Source organism: Dipodomys merriami, unplaced genomic scaffold (genome assembly GCF_024711535.1).
Source record: "Dipodomys merriami isolate MVZ:Mamm:240054 unplaced genomic scaffold, mDipMer1.0.p SCAF_8, whole genome shotgun sequence".
Lineage (NCBI taxonomy): Eukaryota > Metazoa > Chordata > Mammalia > Rodentia > Heteromyidae > Dipodomys > Dipodomys merriami.
This window is the reverse complement of record NW_027206401.1, coordinates 29,405,770-29,425,473: the sequence shown is the minus strand read 5'-3', so window position 1 is coordinate 29,425,473 and position 19,704 is coordinate 29,405,770. Positions and strand designations below refer to the sequence as shown.

Genomic DNA, 19,704 nt, shown 5'->3' with positions numbered 1-19,704 from the left:
AATTACTGGACTATGAGGTGATGGACTATTTCCCAGCCTGCAAAGCAATCATAAGACCAGCAAGGTGATGTGAGGTCAGATTATACTTTGCCTAATGAGCATGATGATTACCAATCTGCATTTTTTGACTCAGCCCATCTCGGTGAACACTTCATTGGAAGTCAACTTCTGGACCAGAAGATGAGGATTGGTCTCTTCTACATACATTCCTAGGATAGTATATCCAAGTTAATGACCTCGAAGAAGTGTCTCCTGCCTACATCAAATCCTTGTACCTGTCCACATGTAGCATATGCTACATTATTCTAGGGATACTAGATACAAATTTCCAGGGATGTGGACAGAATAGGCTCTTAGAGACCCAGAGTATGTCCTATTCCCAATCTCCAAAATATAAAATGGTCTGCTATATTTCATCAATTACTTAAAGATAGAGAAAAAGTAGGAAATGCTTTAATCTGTCATACAGGATGCATTCAGTATTTCTCCTTTTACAAATGTTTCTTTAACATAGAAATCATCTGGTTTTTGAGCTTATTCTCCGGAAGCAGTCAACCATCAATTTGACGCGACAGTCACCACCACAGCCATCCTTAATCTCATCCCAGTGTTTTCTGAGCAGATTCTTTGGATCAGGAACTTCATACTCTTAATAAATTTCCTCTAACTCCCTTCTCAATGTGGTCACAACTTCATTGAGTACCACACTTCAGTAATGGTGCAGGAAGTGCACAAATTTCTTCAGTTATATCATGCTACCCCATAAGAAACTAGGACTATTTATCTCCTTTGTGTTTGACGGTCCTCTTTAGGTAATGCATGAACACACTGCTTTTTTGGGATCTCCACATGATTACCAAATTTGTGCATCCGCTCATTGTACTTCCTCAGTATGCATACTTGTTTAAACTGCTTTCCAGTTCAAAGTTCATCTCTGTATCATTGCTGGTTTTGCAGCTGTCTTTAAGCAGATATTGATCCACTGTATAGTCTCTATGCTACATCCTCGTAGTGTGGTCTCATTTACAGTTTCTGGCAATATATTGGCATAATATGTGTTGAGGTCTCTGGTGCAATACATTCTCTACATTTTATTTATCCTTAATTTGGTACTTCTGAGGAGATTCCAATGTTATTTTAGTTTTAGTACCTTTTTCCATAGAAACATATATAATATTAGGTACTTTTGCAATTAATATCTAATACAAATAATCTATTCTGTACTCTCTTTGGAAGAACTTGGCCTGTTTTCCAATAGTCAAAACTGTAATACTACATCTAGTCCAATGAATATACTGATTAATTTTTAGCTTTGTGGTAATGTTACAATACCTAACATGAGCTCATTTATTTTTGCAAATGCCTTACTTTTTGTCCTATTAATTTTGCTATCAGTTTGCCATAAATTACAAATAAAACTTATACCACTTATAAAGAAATGTGCTGATTCTGTCCAGAAATTCTACAGGACATTGTTGTTTATATTTTCACAATATATTTTTAATATATATTATTGTTATTGTGAAGGTGATGTACAGAGGGTTTATAGTTATGTAAGTCAAGTGTGGGTACATGTCTTTTTGAAAAGTGTCACCCCTTCCCTCGCTTACAACATATTTTTAAAATGTGCTTTCTGCCTTACTTGATTCATGTAAGTCATCCAAAGCTCTTATTATATATTAAAACATAATTGTAAATCTAGCTGTCCCATTAAAATAGTAAATATTTAAATAGTATATTTTGTTGATCAGGCTTGGGGGGTTGTTGTTGCTGGTTTGGTTTTGTATTTCCCATTTGTGTTCAATGAACAGCTCTAGCTGAAGATTCCCTACTACCTGTTACTTCTAAAAGGAAAGAATTTGTAACAAATGGTTCTATTGGATATCAGTGACCACTTCTTTGATCACCTCTTAACTGTCACATGCACAAAGTGATCAGATTAGTTTCAATTCAAGTTTTTAATTGATCTGATACTTCAACCTTGCGAGAATTAGTAGCCATGGCAACATTTCAGTTTTATTAACCATCATTCACCCTGTCTTAATACCTTCTTCTCTGCCAACTTTATTAATAATTCATCAGGCTCATTTAAAATTAAATAATTATTTGGTACATTTTGTCTAAAGAAATCTACCAAACCCCAGAGACTAAGATGATTGGCTAGGCCAGTGTTGGTACTTGGTTCATTCCTTTTTCCAACCTTAAGTAGATAATACAAACTTTCAAGTATGGCTAGTTGTATCTCATTTTTTAAAAAGTGTTTAATATATTTTTACTTGATGACATACTACAAGGCCTAAAGACTCAAATTATGGTATGTTTTTGATCCTCTGGAAAGCTGATTTGGCCTTGTATGCTTCAACATTCACAATAAACCTTACGAGAAATCTTCCCTGAGTTATAAGTTGATAACTGCATCTGAATTCGTTGTATCAAAGAAAATTCACATGCTCCATAATTGTCCAACCAGTGGAATAGGAAAAACATCACCTAGTAGACAATCAAGATGGTATACCATCAACCCATGTAATAGTTCATAAAGATTTTCATTAAAACCACCAATATAATCACATTAAAATCCTTTGCTAGAGCAATCGCAAATTATGTAAATGGAATAAGATGAAAAGGAGCAAGTAAAAATTGTCTGCAACTTAAAAGTATATTTAGCTAGTACATAATATCCTTCTGTTCAAATTCCAAATACAAAAAGGATGGGCTCAGAGCAAATGAATTATTAATTCAGTCAAAAGGAGATTAGTTAATTTTAATGAGACATAGAACTCATTCATTTAGAATACAAGATAATTGTAGATTAAAATATAGTGTTGCTACAACCTCCACACATAGCAAAAAAAAACAAGTTGAATAATGACTGCATGTAGCATTAGAATCCAAAATTATTGTGAACTTCCATGTTGGCCTAAAGACTGAAAATTAAAGTATAGCTTTTTTACTTAAAGCAATATATGTACTCTGTTAAAATGTATATTTGGAAAATTATATTAGAAAAATAATAATTGCACTCTAAAATATAGTACTTTTGTGGTTGTTTTGTTTTGTTGTCGGTTGTAGGTCTTGAACTCTGGGCCTACATGCTATCCCTCAGCTCTTCAGCTCAAGGCAAACACTCTACCTACCAGTTGAGCCACAGCGCCACTTCCAGTTTTTTTGGTGGTCAATTGGAGATCAGAGTCTCACAGACTTTCCTGCCTGGGCTAGCTTTGAATTGCAATCCTCAGATCTCAATCTCCTGAGTAGCTAGGATTACAGTCATGAGCCACTGGAGTCCGGCTAAAATATAGGAAATTTATATTGTGAGATACTTGTGTATAACATGCAACTATGTGAGTTAATGAGACACCCTGACCACCCTTTACCCAGTTTTCCCAAAAGGAAACATGCTTTAAAATATTACTATACCACTACTGATATTAATATGGTTATAGTCAAGATATGAGCAACTCTATCACTGAAGAATCATACATGTTGCCATCTCCCCTTCCTTCTGAACCCATCCCTTATTCACCTCTGATGAACATGAATCGGTCCTCCTTCTCTACAGTTGTATCATACTGACACATACATACAATCTCAGAAGACTGAGGGAGGAATATTTCAAATTCCAAGCCAGCCTAGAATACATAGTGAGATCTTGTCTCATGAAACAGCAAAAAGTAGACTTTATAATATAAGTGAATTCTGTAGAATATATTTGTATTGGCTTTTTTTCAAATAATATAAAGCTACAGACATGGGGATTGCCCATGTCAATAGTCCCTTCTATGTTATTGATGAGTAATGTCTTAGTAGTGTGTAGACATACCACAGTTTGCTAATTTATATACAGAAGACATGTATTTTGTGTCTAGTTTGGGAAAATTGTGAATAAAACTTCTATAAACATTGATGCTCAGAATTTCTATCTACATCTGTACATTTCTCTAGGATGAAAGCCCAAAAGTGAAATTTCTGGGTCAAATGGTAGTTGCATGCCATTTTCTATAGTTGTACATAATTTTTTTTGATACTTCAATTGTTTTGTTTTTAGTTTCACAAGTTTTACTATCATGCATTTTGGTGAAAACTAATTTTGATTTATCCTAATTGAAGTTCACTTAGTTTGTTGAATTTATAAATGTATATCCTTTGTAAACTTTGGGAACATTTTAGTCCTTGATTCATTGAGCACTTTTTCAATATTGCTCTCTTTCTCCTCACCTTCTGAGACAGAAATGATGCAAGCACCAAAGCTACTTTATTATCTCATGGGTTCCTGAGTTTTTAGTCATAGATGTCGGACTACTTCTTTATTGCCCAAATGAGGTAATTTCATTGTGCTATGGTCATGGTTACCAGTTCTTACCTAGGACTTTCCTATTCTTCAATTGAGTTTTTCTATTTTCATCATTTCTTCTATTTCTACATTCATACTGTTTGTTTCTTCCTTCTACCTCACTAAGACTTTTTTCATTTATTTCAAGTGTGTTTCCAATTGTTAACAGAAGCATCTTATGGTATCTAGCTTAAAATGCTTAAGTAATTTTCATATCAGTTGCCTCTTGTTAGTCCCCATTGAGTGTCTCTATTCAAAGTGAGAGCCTTCTTATTGGCTTGGTGTGTAACTTTTAATTGAAACATGAATATTTAGGACTCTAGGTCCTATTCTTTTGATGATTCCTCTAAGAGTGCTGTGGTGGATAAAGGAGGGATGCTGACTTATATTGGTCAAGTGGGGATAGAAGTTCTCCTTTGAGAGTCAAGCTGAGAAGAGCTTGTTAGTAAGGCTGAGGCACAACCCCATTCGCCCTTTCCTGACAGCACCACAACTGGGAGAGCTAAGAGGGCCTCATTACTGCACAAGGTTGTTTTGCTGTCATCCCAGGGCCAAGATTAGCCTCATTACCGCTCGACTTTGGTAAAATATCCTGACTTGCTACCAACTCTCCTCTGACCTCACCCCATGGGGAGAACAGGAGCACCTTATTACTGCAGAGTTAGGCTAGAACCCTACATTTTCCATGGGCCTTCACTGTCCCTAGGGTTTGAGGGATGGCAGGGTCCTATGTACTTCCTAGCATGAATGAAAATCTGGAATCCTTGCTTGACCTGTTGAACCCCACAGTCTGGCCAGGAAGAAAGTCATGGCTCCCTGTAATTTGCTTCTGTAGTCAAAGGGGATTACTCCAGTTATTTCAGTTTATTTTACCTGTGGTATTGCCTAATAAGTCAATAGTTTCTTAAAATACTTTGACTGACGAGGCTGTCCTTCTCCTGGTCCTTTGTCTCAAGGGAACAAGATTTTGGCTGACTTTTTTAAAGATCTATGTCCATCGACATTTCTAGGTTGTGGCATCTCAGCTCCAAGTCTAGTGAAGATGACAAAAATAAACCAGGCAATGCTGACTCGCACCCAGAATCCTAGCTACTCAGGAGGCTGAGATTTGAGGATCGCAGTTCAAAGTCAGTCTGAGAAGCAAAGTCCATAAAACTCTTATCTCTGATTAACCACCATAAAACCAGAAATGGTTTTTTGAGCTGTGGCTCAAAGTGGTAGAGCACTAGCCTTCAGCAGAAAGGTTCAGAAACAGTGCCCAAGATATGAGTTCAAGCCCCATGGCTGACAAAAAAAAATCACAAAAATAGATGATAAGTATAAAGAGAGAATAGAAACAGATAGGATAGATAAATAGACAGACAGAATAAAGGGAAACTTACCCCCATGTCCTTTCACAAATCTCAAGAGTCCCTGATGTACCTGACAGATCTGCCTGCCTTCTACTTTTGGGACTCTTCTGATTTGTTACATATAAAATGGCCAACATTTTAAATTGTATTCAGTATAAAGGATAGAGGGAGAAAAATACCTCCCACTATTCCATTTTACTGGAAATAGAAGTTCAAACTATAATATTTTAAACAGTGAGGTGGTTACATTTTAGATTATTACATTTGAATCTTTCTAAATACTTAACAAAAAGCTTCAATTCCTTTTTACCTATTAGCTCCTAAGTGAATTTCTGGGACACATGATCATAATTTGGCATTGTGAAGGCAAAAAAGAATTTTAATCTGATTTAGTTATAGAGAGAAAATATCATTTCCTTTCAGTCAGTAATGATATCAAGATGATATGTAATTCCCTGCCAGGTGAATTATACATGAACAAATCATATTAAATGTATGAAGGTGAAAAGATGAATAAAAATAAAAAGATTTTGTCTTAGTTCTGCTTTGAATGCCAAAGACTAAACAACTGAAACATTTTGTTTTTCAGTAGTGGATAATTGTGCATTAAGCCTAATAGTATGCCCCAAGTGCCTTCTGTTACTATTCTAGCTGAATTTAAAGGGGGAGCAAGGAAAAAAATATTTCATTTTAGTTGCAGGAACTCAGACCTACCATGCAATAAGAAGCACTAGTCTTGGTTTGGAGTCCCTTAAATCACTCTGAACTAGACAACTTCATTGTACTGGAAAACACTTTCCATGTTTTTTCTAAACTCTGGTTTGAAGATGTCCTATCTGCCAGGCTCTGGTAGCTTATGTCTAATCTAGCTACTCAGGAGGCTATGATTCCAGGATTGCCTTTGAAAGCTAGCCAAGGCAGGGAAGTCTGTGAGACTCTCATCTCCAATTAACTACCAAATAAAAGGATTTTTTTGTTTTTTAAATATTTTTATTGTAAAAATACTGTACAGAAGGACATAGTTACATGAATAAGGTAATGAGTACATTTCCTATCTCGCATTTTTTACCCCCTCCTTTGTATTTCCCCTACTATTCCTTCCCTCCCCATCTTCCTAACTCCTCCCTCCCTCCTCCCCGAAGTTGTAAGGTTCATTTTCAACATAGAATCATGTACTTCTCATTATTATAATGCGTCAATCTGTATCCCTTTTTCTTTTTTTAATATATATATTTTATTGTAAAGAAGGTTTATAGTTACATGAGTAAGGTAATGAGTACATTTCCTATGGAGCATTGTTACTCCCCTCTTTGTTTTTCCCCTACCATCTCTTCTGGTGCCCTGCATCTTGTATATACAATCTGTATCTTTGTTTCAGCATTTTGTTATTTCCCTTCCCCTCCCAAATTAGAAACATTTATGTACAACATTCATGTTTTTAAAGCTGGAAATGGGACTGCTGACGCTCATGTTAATGGTAGAGTGTTAGCCTTATGCTCAGGGACAAATCCCAGGCACTGAGTTCAAGCTCCAGGACCAGCATGGTAAGGGGGAAAAAAGAAAGAAGAAAGAAAGAAAGAAAGAAAGAAAGAAAGAAAGAAAGAAAGAAAGAAAGAAAGAAAGAAAGAAAGAAGGAAGGAAGGAAGGAAGGAAGGAAGGAAGGAAGGAAGGAAGGAAGGAAGGAAGGAAGGAAGGAAGGAAGGAAAGAAGAAAGAAAGAAAGAAAGAAAGAAAGAAAGAAAGAAAGAAAGAAAGAAAGAAAGAAAGAAAGAAAGAAGGAAAGGAAGGAAGGAAAGGAAGGAAGGAAGGAAGGAAGGAAGGAAGGAAGGAAGGAAAGAAGGAAAGAAGGAAGGAAGGAAGGAAGGAAGGGAAAAGTATCCTTTCTACCTCTCTCATGTTCTCTATAACTCCTTCTCAAAGTCTTTCTGTCTCTCAGGATCAATCTCAAACCTGCAACCTACTCTGAAAATGGACTGCCAGTTCTTGAGAGAAGCAACAATCTAATTCAGTCTTAAAGAAAGACATCAGATGATTTCAGGTTCAAAGCTTAGTGGGGCAAGGAAAAAGGAGGTATAGAGAATTAGCATTTGGGGTTGTTTGGTCAAATGAGAAAATGACTTAAGGAACGAAGGAAACCAACGGCTGTTTGCCAGCAAACCATCAACTCACTACAAACAACAGTTCTGACTAGGAGTGGAGTGTAGAGGAAACAGGGACAGAACAGAAGCTAAGCATCACTTCAGGAAGGAATCATTTGGTGAAAAAACGTGATGTTTTAGCAGGGGTACCCTTTAAATATGCTCTGTAGGAAAACAGAAGAGTGAGAATTGTAACACCAGGAGTGCACAGAAAGCAGCCCTGATTTTCCTACACAGTTTTGATTTCTGTTTCTATAGGAAGGAGTCTTCAAACTTTCATCAGATGTAATACTAACTCTTACCTGAACACAATTCATAGCTTTTCTACTTGATGATCTCACGCTGGAAAAGCCAGTCTCATTTTGTTTGTCCTCTGCAGCCACAAAATGAGTGACTGCAAGACGAATGGACCAATGCAGAAAAGCACCCCTATGCAGTTTGTCACTTATTGAACATACAATGTTCTCCTTACAACTCATGTAAATCTACCTCAAGATCACAAATTCCTTAAGACTGGAACTGTATCTAAACTAGTAGCTGTAAGAGAGGACATTCTGGCCCTGTTAGAGAGGGACATATGACAATATCTGGAGATATCTTTGATTGTCTCATCTTAGATGCAGTGAGACAAATTCTGTTTATACACATTAAAACACAACAGCCTCCACCACCAAGAGCCCCCTAACCCCAAATTTCAATGGTGAAAAGATTTAGAAGCCCTGAATTTACTTCCATCATATAAATGGCCCAAGTAGCAGTTAGACAAGTTGCTCATCATAAGCACTGACAATTATTAGAAATGACTGAAATTGCCTTTTCTTTAGGCACATTTGACAAACTGCTCTTGGGAAGTGAAAATTTAAATTAGTTATTTACATGGTGTAAGAAATATAGAAGATAGTAGAGTTTATAAATTTCAATGAATTTGAGGAAAACAAGTTTCCATTTGTATTTAGAGGTGACCAGTTTAGGAGCTAACATTCTATTAATCAGCAAGCTTCTGTAATGAAATGCAGCAGGAATTACCTTATCAAAGGAACTCCCCCGATATTTACAGAATGTGACTGAATACAATTAAAAGATCACTGATAAGCTGCAAGCAGGTCCTTAGCTGCATTCTGCTAGAGTACACTTAATAATCTTCAATCTAGAGGCACTCTAATGAGGAATTTAAATTTACTGGTCCAGAATCTAGAATCTATCAATACTTGTTACCTAGATTTTCATTTCAAAGTAATGAGTGATGAGTAAGGGTTAGAATTTTTTAAAATTGTGACTAAGAGAAGATTGCTTTACAAATAAGTTCACAATTGCTTAGAGCTGAAAAGAATAGATGATAAATTAGTAACATTCCGTTACATATATTAAGAACTTAAGCTGGGAAGGTGGCTCAGTGGTGGAGCACTTGCCTTGCATGCATGAGGCCCTGGGCTTGATTCCTCAGCACCACATTAGCAGAAAAAGCTGGAAGTGGTGCTGTGACTCAAGTGGTAGAGCGTTAGCCTTGAGCTGAACTGCTGAGGGACAGTGCCCAGGCCCAGAGTTCTAGCCCTATGACTGACAAAAAAAAAAAAAGAAGAAGAAGAAGAAAAAAAAGAAGAACTTAATTAGAAAAAGGTGAGGAGTTAAAGGCTAGACCCAAGAGATTTAACCAAACTCCTTAACTAACCACAGCAAAAGTCAAGTGCCAAGGTACTCAGGAGACTGGCCCATTCAGATAACAGAGCACTATCACATCTCCTAGTAGATAAAAGGTTAATACGTACACAACTGCACAAATCACTATGTGATTTTGATTAGGCAAATCAAACTTTTTTGCTAAAGTCAAATAGGGGACACTAGTTTTTTAACTAGTATCTTACATTCTAAATATGTCTCACAATGATCCTGATTATTCTAGTATATAAGAGAGTATTCTAACTATCACTAACTTCTTGCCAATAGCACCATATAATTCAAAGAGAAACATACTGATTTGATGACTTTCCCAAAATATTGAAAAGAAAATGATTTTACTCCTATAGTATCAGTAGTACATTATTCAGTGTTTTATGGCATGCGCTAGCTCTGACATTACATTTGGGATGATTACATTCTTGTAATCAGGAGGCCCATATTCCTGTTCATTGGGAACCAAACACAAAGACCCAATTGTTTGTGGCTACTGTGACCTCTTCTCTCCAGGATGACTATTGTTTTTCTGATATATATATATGCATATATATATATATATTATATATATGCACACAGAGCCCAAAAAACATAGGTCCCATGGTTTCCCTTATTTGCAATAACTAGTATATGTCTGAGACAAGCAGAAAAGGTCAGATAAGTTGATGTTAGGTGAAATGATCCCCAAGAGAAGTATTCAAATGTATTTTCTTTCATGTGATTGTTTCTAACATATTTATAAGATGATATCTTTCTTGCTTTGTACGTCCCTCCCCCACAGTATAACCCCTGCTTTGATTGTATTTGATGTTGGTATAATTTGTGTAGGGGAAGAGGAAAAACAAATCGTTTAAATAGGGATACAGGTGGACCCATTGCAACAATGAGATGTACAAGTCGTTATGTCGAAAAATGAACTTTACAACTTTGGCGGGGGAGGGGGAGGAGTGAGATGGGAAGGGATGGGGAAGGGGAAACAAAGGAGGCAACATTGCTTGTTAAGAAATGTACTCATTACCTTGTCCATGTAATTGTAACCCCTCTGTACAGTATTTTCACAACAAAAATAATAATAAATGCACACAGAGGGGTTACAGTTATATGAGTAAGGTAATGAGTACCTTTCTTATCAAGCATTGTTACCTCCTCCTTTGTTTTTCCCCTACCATCCCTTCCCTCCCCACCTTCCCAGCTCCTCTCTCCCCCTTCCCCCAAAGTTGTAAAGTTCATTTTCAACTTAGTGTCTTGTACATCTCATTGTTACAATGGGTCAACCTGTATCCTTATTTCAGCATTTTGTTATTTCCCTTCCCCTCTCCAAATTATAAATATGTATACACAAGATACAGGGCAACGGAATCAAATACAGTGAAAACGGGTTTTTTTTATGCTCTGCTACATCTCTTTCTCACACATCAAGATTATTCCAGAAAATGCTTTCTTTTTCAAATCCTGTTAAATACTTTTTTCAGCATACCTTGTAACTGAACCACATTTTGTCTCCACATAGTCTTGTGCTCATTAAATAGCTACTAGTGTACCCTCTGACTTAAAAATGTTCCACCCACATCCTGCAAAAGATCATTATCTGTCCACTAATGAAAAACAACTTCACTAGGCTTATTACAGTAGCTCGTTTATTCCCTGTGCTTTAGCAACCTGATTGAAGACTTTAAAGCCTTTCCTATAGGGAAAGGTTCCTTTTCCCCAACTCAAATATGATCTTACAGGGTCAGTACCCAAGCAGATCATTTCAAAGCTGAAATGAATAAACTTCCTCAGTGGGTCTGATGCTACATTTTAAAGAATTCACTCAAGACAGATTACTCTAAACAAGTTTAAAAAATGGTTTTGTTTATCAGGAAATGATATTTGCTTCCTTTTACCAGAGCTCTAAATTTTATTAAATATTTGTTATTGATGAGAAGAAATTTAAAAAAAACTTCTCTATAGGATTTTGCTATGCTCAGGCACCAGTCTCAATGATCAGGGGCCTTCCTGATTGCTGGGAAGGATGATGTGTTGCATGCAATCCAGAATTGTGTGCTTTGTCTTGGTGCTGCTGATGGAAAGCATTACTTCTCTGTAACATTTCATTTTAATTAGACCTCCTAATGCTCTGGTTTCCGTTATAGGTGCAGTGACATTTTTCTTACTTCTATGGAACCTCCTTGATGTTTTTTTCACCTCAAAACTTTTTCCTGATGTTCAGTTTTAGAATCCTAACCCCTGAATGAAGGAAAACTAAAGTAGAAGTCAATTGGCACAAGTGAACATGTTAAATCCACTCATGAATTGTCATGGTCTTTTTTTCCCTTTATGTATAAAGTAATTTGCTTTGGATTGCCTTGAAATTAGCAAACCTCCCACATAAGCACCACAGAAAAAAATAAAGCAATATATTAATTTACAGTGTATTTCTCAATATTTCACTAGAGCCAAAAATCCATACTGGAATCATGGTCCAGTCTGATGTACCATTTGGACTTACAAACCTGGTGATAAATCATTCATCTTTGAAAGGCCATTTTCCCAATGAGATTGGGCACTCTTGCTTTTTCCTGATGTTAAAAGCATCTCTGTTTTGTTTCAGCTGGCAGGGTTCATCTACGCCTGTTATGTTGTGAAATGTATAACTGAAGAAGAGGACAGCTGTAAGTACCAAAGCTCTACTCTGCTTCTTTCACCTCAAAGTTTCTTCCTTACAGAGTTACACCTAGCCTTCCTGCTCCTCAGTGTCCCTTGACCCCTCTTTAAGGAAGGGATGACACTTCTAGAGTCCATCAAATTAACTTTTTCAGAAAAAAATCAGCATATTAAAGAAATGTGGAAGCAATCATTTTTATTACATACATTTTTCTTTTCACTGAAGATACTTTTTAAATGTATTCTTCTTATAACCGTTATGGTAGAGTATACAGGAGGAATACTAAAGATGGAAGTGATTTCTAAATTTTTAATTGGTGTACATTAAATTATACATGATAAGGAGTTTCATCATAGCATTTCCACATATGCATATAGAATGCTTTGATTAGTATATTCTCCCCTTCTATTACTCTTTCCTGTCTTCCCTTTCCCTTTTCTTTTCCCTCCCAAATCCTCCTGTGAAAATGGTTTTTAAATTGATTGTTTTCTTTTATAAACCATTTATTAAGTATTAATAGATAATCAGTTTCACCAAGGACCACAAAGCTCAACAATCAATAATTTACAATAGTTCCTAAAATGCTCCTAAGACGTTGCTTCAAATTAATTCTGGAAATGTGTCTCTGTGGAGTCAAATGTTTACACATTCCTTCCATTCCTACCACTTGAACCATATGGCTAGAACTCTCAGTCTTACCATTGAGGGCAATTTCTTGGTCCAAAGTTTAGGCAGTGGTCTCCTGCACCAGCTTCAGAAAGGCTCCATTGCCTTCTCCTCTTCTAAAGCACAGTTCATTGGAAGGTTTCACTGCTATCTTTTCAGTCCTACAGATCTGAAAAGATAGGAAGCATTTCTATTCTCTTCAGTATCAACATAGATCGATTCCCATATAGTTCTAGTTATTTACTTTGAGAAGAACTCAGAGTGGGGAATATTTTTTCTTGAATTTCAAAACTATTAAGGGGGATTAAGGTTATTGAGATAATGGTAGATCATGAGAACCCATTTCTCTTTTACATGAAGATGCAAAGGAAACATCCAAAACATGTTTCTGCTTTACTTTCTAATCATATTGCAAGGAAAAAGTAGTATCAGATGATTAACCAGCAAAAGGTCATTTTTAATCATTAATCATATGTGATTTAAACATAGTACATAGTTTCTATTGTTTTGTGTGTACAAAGAAATAATGGTTCTTTCACTAAGTAAGCATTTGTAAAACACTCCTCCATTTATCAGGTGATAAGTAAGTCTTAAGAGATTTTAGAAAACTAATTGATAATCTTTTAGCTCAAAAATTGTGCCACCTAGTAAGGTAAAATAAATATGCGAAGAAATTAATATAATAAAACTGTGCATAAGAGGGAAAGAGGAAAAAGGAATCAGAAAGTACTTATACTGAATTATCTTAAACTTGGTCTTGATGATAAATAGATGCATGTTGGGTAGCTGGTGTGTGATCAAGGTGGACCCAGATGGAAAGTGAAAAAACACTTAAACATTTTACAGCAAGATTAACATGAGTGAAATTGTTTCTCATGCTAGAAGCAAACAGCCAGAGAAAACCAGCAAGGCTTTTCTTTTTGGGAAAGCTAGTGTGAAAGAATAAAGAGTTTAAACTTCCTTTTATAAGGAAAAATGGAAAATCACTTGGTATATAGTTTATAAGAAGAGAATAACATAATTCAGAAATGGAGTTTAGAGGGTTTACAGTGACATCATCATGAAGGAAAGATTAGGAGGAAGAAATAATATGGTATGAACATTTGAAGCTGTATGGTAAGTACTAAGATTGGTAGGGTAGTTCATTACTGTGTAAGGGAAAAGGGAGATACTGCTAGATTCCTAGTTGTCTAGTCTGAATGAATAGGCTGATGAACATGTCACTTAAGGAAAATAATGTTGGGATATGATAATTAGTTCAATGTAAATAGATTGAGTTCATGGTACCTCAAGAAAAGATACTTAGTACACACTCATCTTAAACAAAAAAATTTATTCAAAACTAGGAAGAGAAAAGATGAACAGTGTATGAATTCTAATTATGTAAATGTATTCAGATTATACCATTCTGTTCCTATATGCAAATCCTTAAAGAAGGTAGAGCTTACGGCCAAGGTTCAGATGGAAGTTGGGTATTCCCTGTGTTATAAGGTTTGTTTTCATTTAACAACCATGCCAGAGCAATTCTGTCTTAGATATCACTTCCCTGCCTACCAGGTCTCCCATAGATAATAAACATCTTTCCAGAATATTCCTCTCCAAGGGGATCCTTGAAATACTCTAAAAAGATTCTCAAGTTGAGTAGATTTGTCATTGAAATTTAGAATGTTCTTTTACATATTGACACCTCTGAGAGTACTGTAAGAAAGTATGTCCAGTTTTCTTAGTTCAATTTTGTTTTAAAATTACCTTGGTAAGGTAGGTTGGGAACAGACATCAACAAAGATAGAAACAGAAAGATTTTCACAGCTTTATTAAACTCTCAGTTCCCTGGAGAGAACACAGCATGCTATGTTGAAACATTCAGGAGAATCTCCAAGGGCAGTCTGAACACGAAGAGTGAGTGTGGAGCCTTTGGTTAGTCTGAATGTGATGACCTTGGGAAATCCATGTTCAAGAGCATGTGGTTACCTAATGTCTCTAGATGTTTTAAAGTGGGTCAAGTTTACTTGGAACCAGTGATCTTTTTTGAGGATGTTAAGCCTTCAATTTACAAAAATAATTAATACAAAACTCCTGGATATTGAACCTCTTCATTTAAAAACAGAAAAGCATTAGAAGCCCAGAATTCTAGTCTTACAGAATTCTGTCCTTGATCAAGTTGTGCTCCAAACCATATAAATCCGAGAAAGTCAGAAATCATTAGTATCTTTTGGAAGATTTATGATGTCACATCTAATATTCTTTTTCCACAAAGGTTCAAAATAATGTACATTCATTTTTACATATTTTGGTGATCAACCCTTATCTGCCTTTATTCAGACTTCTCATGGATAAGCCCTCTAATATTACACGTCCATTTGGGCTGGTTCTGTGTCCAGAAAGCTTTAATATTTATTTAATTTACTTGTAATCATTCATGCAGGGCATGCAGTGTCTGTTGAGTACAATGCTTTGGTTAGTATTTTTTATATGTTATCATTGTCTTAACCCTTTGTCTACATGTTCAGCTTCAGACACTGCCAAGACAGCTGACTTCCAACACACTAATGTAAAGAAAGATGGAAGTTTCTAACTTTCGGAAATTGTATGATAAAGAAAAATATCTTGGTCCCTAAAATATCTTTTTTTTTTTTTGGTCGGTCGTGGGGCTTGAACTCTGGCCTTGGGCGCTGTCCCTGCACTCTTCAGCTCATGGCGAGCACTCTACTGCTTGAGCCACAGCACCACTTCCGGTTTTCTAGTGGTTTATTGGAGATAAGAGTCTCAACACTTTCCTGCCTGGGCTGGCTTTGAACCATGATCCTCAGATCTCAGCCTCCTGAGTAGCTAGGATTACAGGCATGAGCCACCAGCACCCACCCCTAAAATATCTTTATTGCTAAAACTCAGTGGATTTAAAATGGTGCACTCAGCGAGCCTTGTAGTATAGGAAAGGTTTAATATGTATGTAAGCACTGAGGGACTTTTATGTAGCTACTTTAAACTACTATGGACTTTCAATGAAGTGTCCTGACAGGGCTAGAGTGGAAAGACTAGGTGCCAGTCACCTGCCCATCAATTTACCTGTGCCTCTACTCCTACGAACGGTATGAAGAACAGGTAATAATGATAGCTTTGGTTCTATAACTTATGCTCCGAATGCACTGTACTGATAAGAGCCCAATTATGACAACTGGATGAATAAAGTCACTTTGAAGACTATCTGAAGCTAACCAGCTGCAGGCCCAGCTCTGATTACAGGTGCCATCGCAGGAAGGGCATCCAGGAAGCCTTAAAAAAAATGCAGAACCCTTCAAGGGGCCACAGAGCAAAGACTCAAGTTCGGGCTCCATGAAACAGCAGCAAATAACACACAGGAATGACTGAAACTTTGTTCTCCTTAGTTCTCATTTAAAACATTATCTCATTTGCTTGTCTACAGCTCAGTTTAAGTAACATTTATGTAGGCGCTGTATTCATCCATGAGCTACTATAACAAAATACCATAAGTAGACTGGATTAGACAAAACAAAACAGCAACACATATTGCTCACAGAAGTTCAAGAGGAAGGTGTCTGCAGAATTGGGGTCTGGTGAGGATTTGTTTCTTGGTTCACAAATCTACCCTTTCTGCCGTGTGGGCCAAGAGTGGAAGAGGGAAGGCTGATACTATTGTTTGAAGGCACTTGTCCTGCTCCTGAGTCCCCACTCCCTATAAACCATTCTCCAAATGCTGTTACATTGGTAATTGGGTTTTGGCATATGAAATTGATGAGGACACAAACATTCACACCACAATAGACACCTTCATGCAATGTTTTTCCTCCAATGGAAAATGAGCTCTCTGACCCTTTAGTTATTTAAGCCAGCACTGCAGCCTTGGCAAGTTGCCTGACTGGGAGTTCACAGAACACGGCTGCCATCTGCTGTGCCTACCAGCCTATGGCACCCAGCTCCCTGCCGCAGAAAAAGACATGGATACTGCTTCCCCTATTCTTTGCCCTGTGTAGGGGTTAAATAATAATACTCCACAGTGTGAGAGGCTACAAAAACAGAAACACTAGAAACATGGGTCTTCACAGTTCTGGATGTTGCAAGTTCCAGGGCAAGGTGTTAGCTGGTTTAGTGTACCCTGAGCCCTCTTTTTTTTTTTTTTTTTTTTTTTTTTTTTTTTTTTTTTTTTGCTTGTAGGCAGCACCTTCTCCCTATTCCCTTACATGGTTTACTGTGTCTCTTCCTGTACTAATGACTCAAGATCTTTGGGATGGGAGGCCTAGCTTCTGATCTCACTTAAGCTTAATTTGCTTCTGGAAGACTCTGTCTCCAAATACAGTCACACAGGGCACCAAGCCCTCAGTTAAAGACTTTTAGTTGTGGGGTACACAGTTCAGTCCATAATAAATCATATCTTCACACCCACGCACATGCACACACACACACACACACACACACATAAAATGTACTAGGTAGTTTTTGAACATTTAAAAATGACTATGAGGTATAGAGTCGAGCTAGCTTCAGTTTGAAACTGACCCATCTATGCCTGAGATAAGGGCTTTGGGGCCTTCATGCTGCTAGGCTTGGCTGCTTGCTTATGGCCCCAAGGCGGGGGAACCCAGCCAGCACTTCAACGGTGGCATGATCTACTTTTAGATGAGGAGTTCCTCATGAGAAATAAAAAGAAAAGAAAAACAAGGATGGCATGCCTTCGTCTTGCACCCTCCTTGATCAGAGCAACTATTGCAACAAAGTTTTATCTATGAGTCCAGCAATTTGTCTCCGAAGAAAATACTTCCTGCAGGAGATCAGGCATCCGTGCTGTGCTGTCTTTGTGGCAGAGATCTTCACTGTCTCATCTGTCACTGGCCATGCTGAGTGTTCCTTATGGCCCCAAGTCTTTTCTATTTCTTTCTACTTGTTCTCTCTTACACTATTGTGTAAAAGAAATAAAATGTTCAGATTTCCTGCGACGATGTACCTTTTATCATATATGTAGCTTCTCTCCTTCATTTGGCCCTCAGTACCCCAGCATAGCAGGGGGCTGTCCACTTCAGGGATAAAACTAAGAATGTATCTCTCAGCTTTGGTGTTGTTATTGACTGAAAGAAATCCATGCGTCCACGGAAAATGTCACAGGTTCGTGATGGGAAAAGTATGTATCCTTTTATGATTTCTCCATTTTTATTATATTTTTATAAAAAATTTTCCTTAATAGTTAAGCTAAACCTACATATTCATCCTCTTCTAAAGGGATCCATTGTTTTCTAAATACAATTACCCATTCCTACTTATGGAATCAAATACAGGTCAAAAATATTCAGGGAAAAATTTGCATTTGTACTAATAGGTCCAGATTTTTTTGTGTTCTTATCAATATTCCCTAAATAAAAGAGTACTATTATTTGTATTAGGTATAGTCTAGAGATAACTTCAAGTATACAGGAGGATGCTTTAGGCTTTTTACAAATACTAGGCATTTTATTTAGGGTCCTTGAACATTCATGGGTTTTTGGTATACAAAAGAAAGTCCTAAAGCAAACCCCACATATATAGATACACTGAAAAATTACTATCATCATTATCTTTTCTAATAGAGATTAAGATATTTGCAAAAAATATGTGGAATACAATTTAAAAATAGTGTCCTCAGGGATTTATTTATTTATTTATTTGAAGGCAAGATTGAAAACTGAATTGTAGATGTTAGACCCAACTAAGTACAAATAAATTTAAACCCCTCCTGCATGCTATGAAACCAAGTGGTCTAGGAATCAAAGTCACAGTCATTTCACAGAATCTTTCATTTCAAAAGAAAACCACAGAAAATTATTCCCTTCTCTGAGAGTAATTTTCTGTTACTTTTGTTGATTTGTTTCTTCTAAAGCCTGCTGCCATCTACTGCTGTTTATTTAACTGCCTTCTGCATGTCTGATTAGTCCTTTGGTTAGTCAGACATATCAAGTTTGAATGCAATTCACAAGTTATCACTTATGGAAAGGTCATTCATGGGAGCAAGGATGTGCACTTTTCCTTAAAAAAAAATATGGCTTTTTTCTGCATACAGAGGATTATAAGTTTCCTGAAAAATGTATTGGAATTACACATAGATAGAAAAGGAAAAGAAAAGAAAAGCAAATGATATGATTACCATTTGGGTATTAGTCTCCTGGTTTTCATTCTTTCCTTTTTCCCTTTTTTCCGTCCTTGAATTCTTCCTTCTTTTGCCCTTCCTTCTTTTGTTTTTTCTCTCCATCTGTAATCTATCATTCTTCTTGTCTGGTTATTTGGCCTATTATACATTCAGTTTGGTAACCTGAGCTTACTTTGTTATTTACAAATCACTCAAAACACAGCCTCAGAGATGGCAATGACCAGTTCAAAAAACATACCATGCCTCTTGGGTGCCTCACTGACACAGGTACAGGAGTTATATATTTTTTCTTTTCATTTTTTGAGTATTATAATCAAGCAATCAAATGAAAGCCTAATAGGCCACTATTATATTAATGTTTTGTAATCCATTTATAATTGTTTTAGAGATGTGAAAGTGACTTGGGAAGAGCATCTTGTCTCCATCTGCTAATTTCCTATCAGACAAAAACTTTCCTCACCTCTGAACGGGATCAGGTGTCATTAAAGCCTAAACTAGAAGCCAGGCACCAGTGGCTCACGCCTGTAATCCTAGCTACTCAGGAAGCTGAGATCTGAGGATCGTGGTTCAAAGCCAGCCCAGGCAGGAAAGGCCATGAAACTCTTATCTCCAAAAAACCACCAGAAAACCGGAAGTGGCACTGTGACTCAAGTGGTAGAGCGCTAGCCTTGAGCTAAAGAGCTGAGGGACAGCACCCAGACCCAGAGTTCAAGCCCCACGACTGACAAAAAAAAAAGCCTCAACTAGAGAGTCTGCAAGTCTGCA

The 19,704-nt window shown here is 36.9% G+C and overlaps 1 protein-coding gene across 2 annotated transcripts in view; it reads left to right on the top strand.

Annotated features, from left to right (window-relative positions):
• Positions 1-19,704, top strand: part of Nkain2 (sodium/potassium transporting ATPase interacting 2) — an 877,560-nt gene that overhangs the window by 836,097 nt on the left and 21,759 nt on the right. For both annotated transcript variants that reach the window (XR_011369284.1, XM_070010131.1), the window contains exon 5: positions 12,087-12,147. Coding sequence is in view for 1 of the 2 variants with exons in the window: in XM_070010131.1 (XP_069866232.1) it covers positions 12,087-12,147 (61 nt within the window). In the remaining variant the exon portion in view is untranslated. The remainder of the gene's footprint in view (positions 1-12,086; positions 12,148-19,704) is intronic.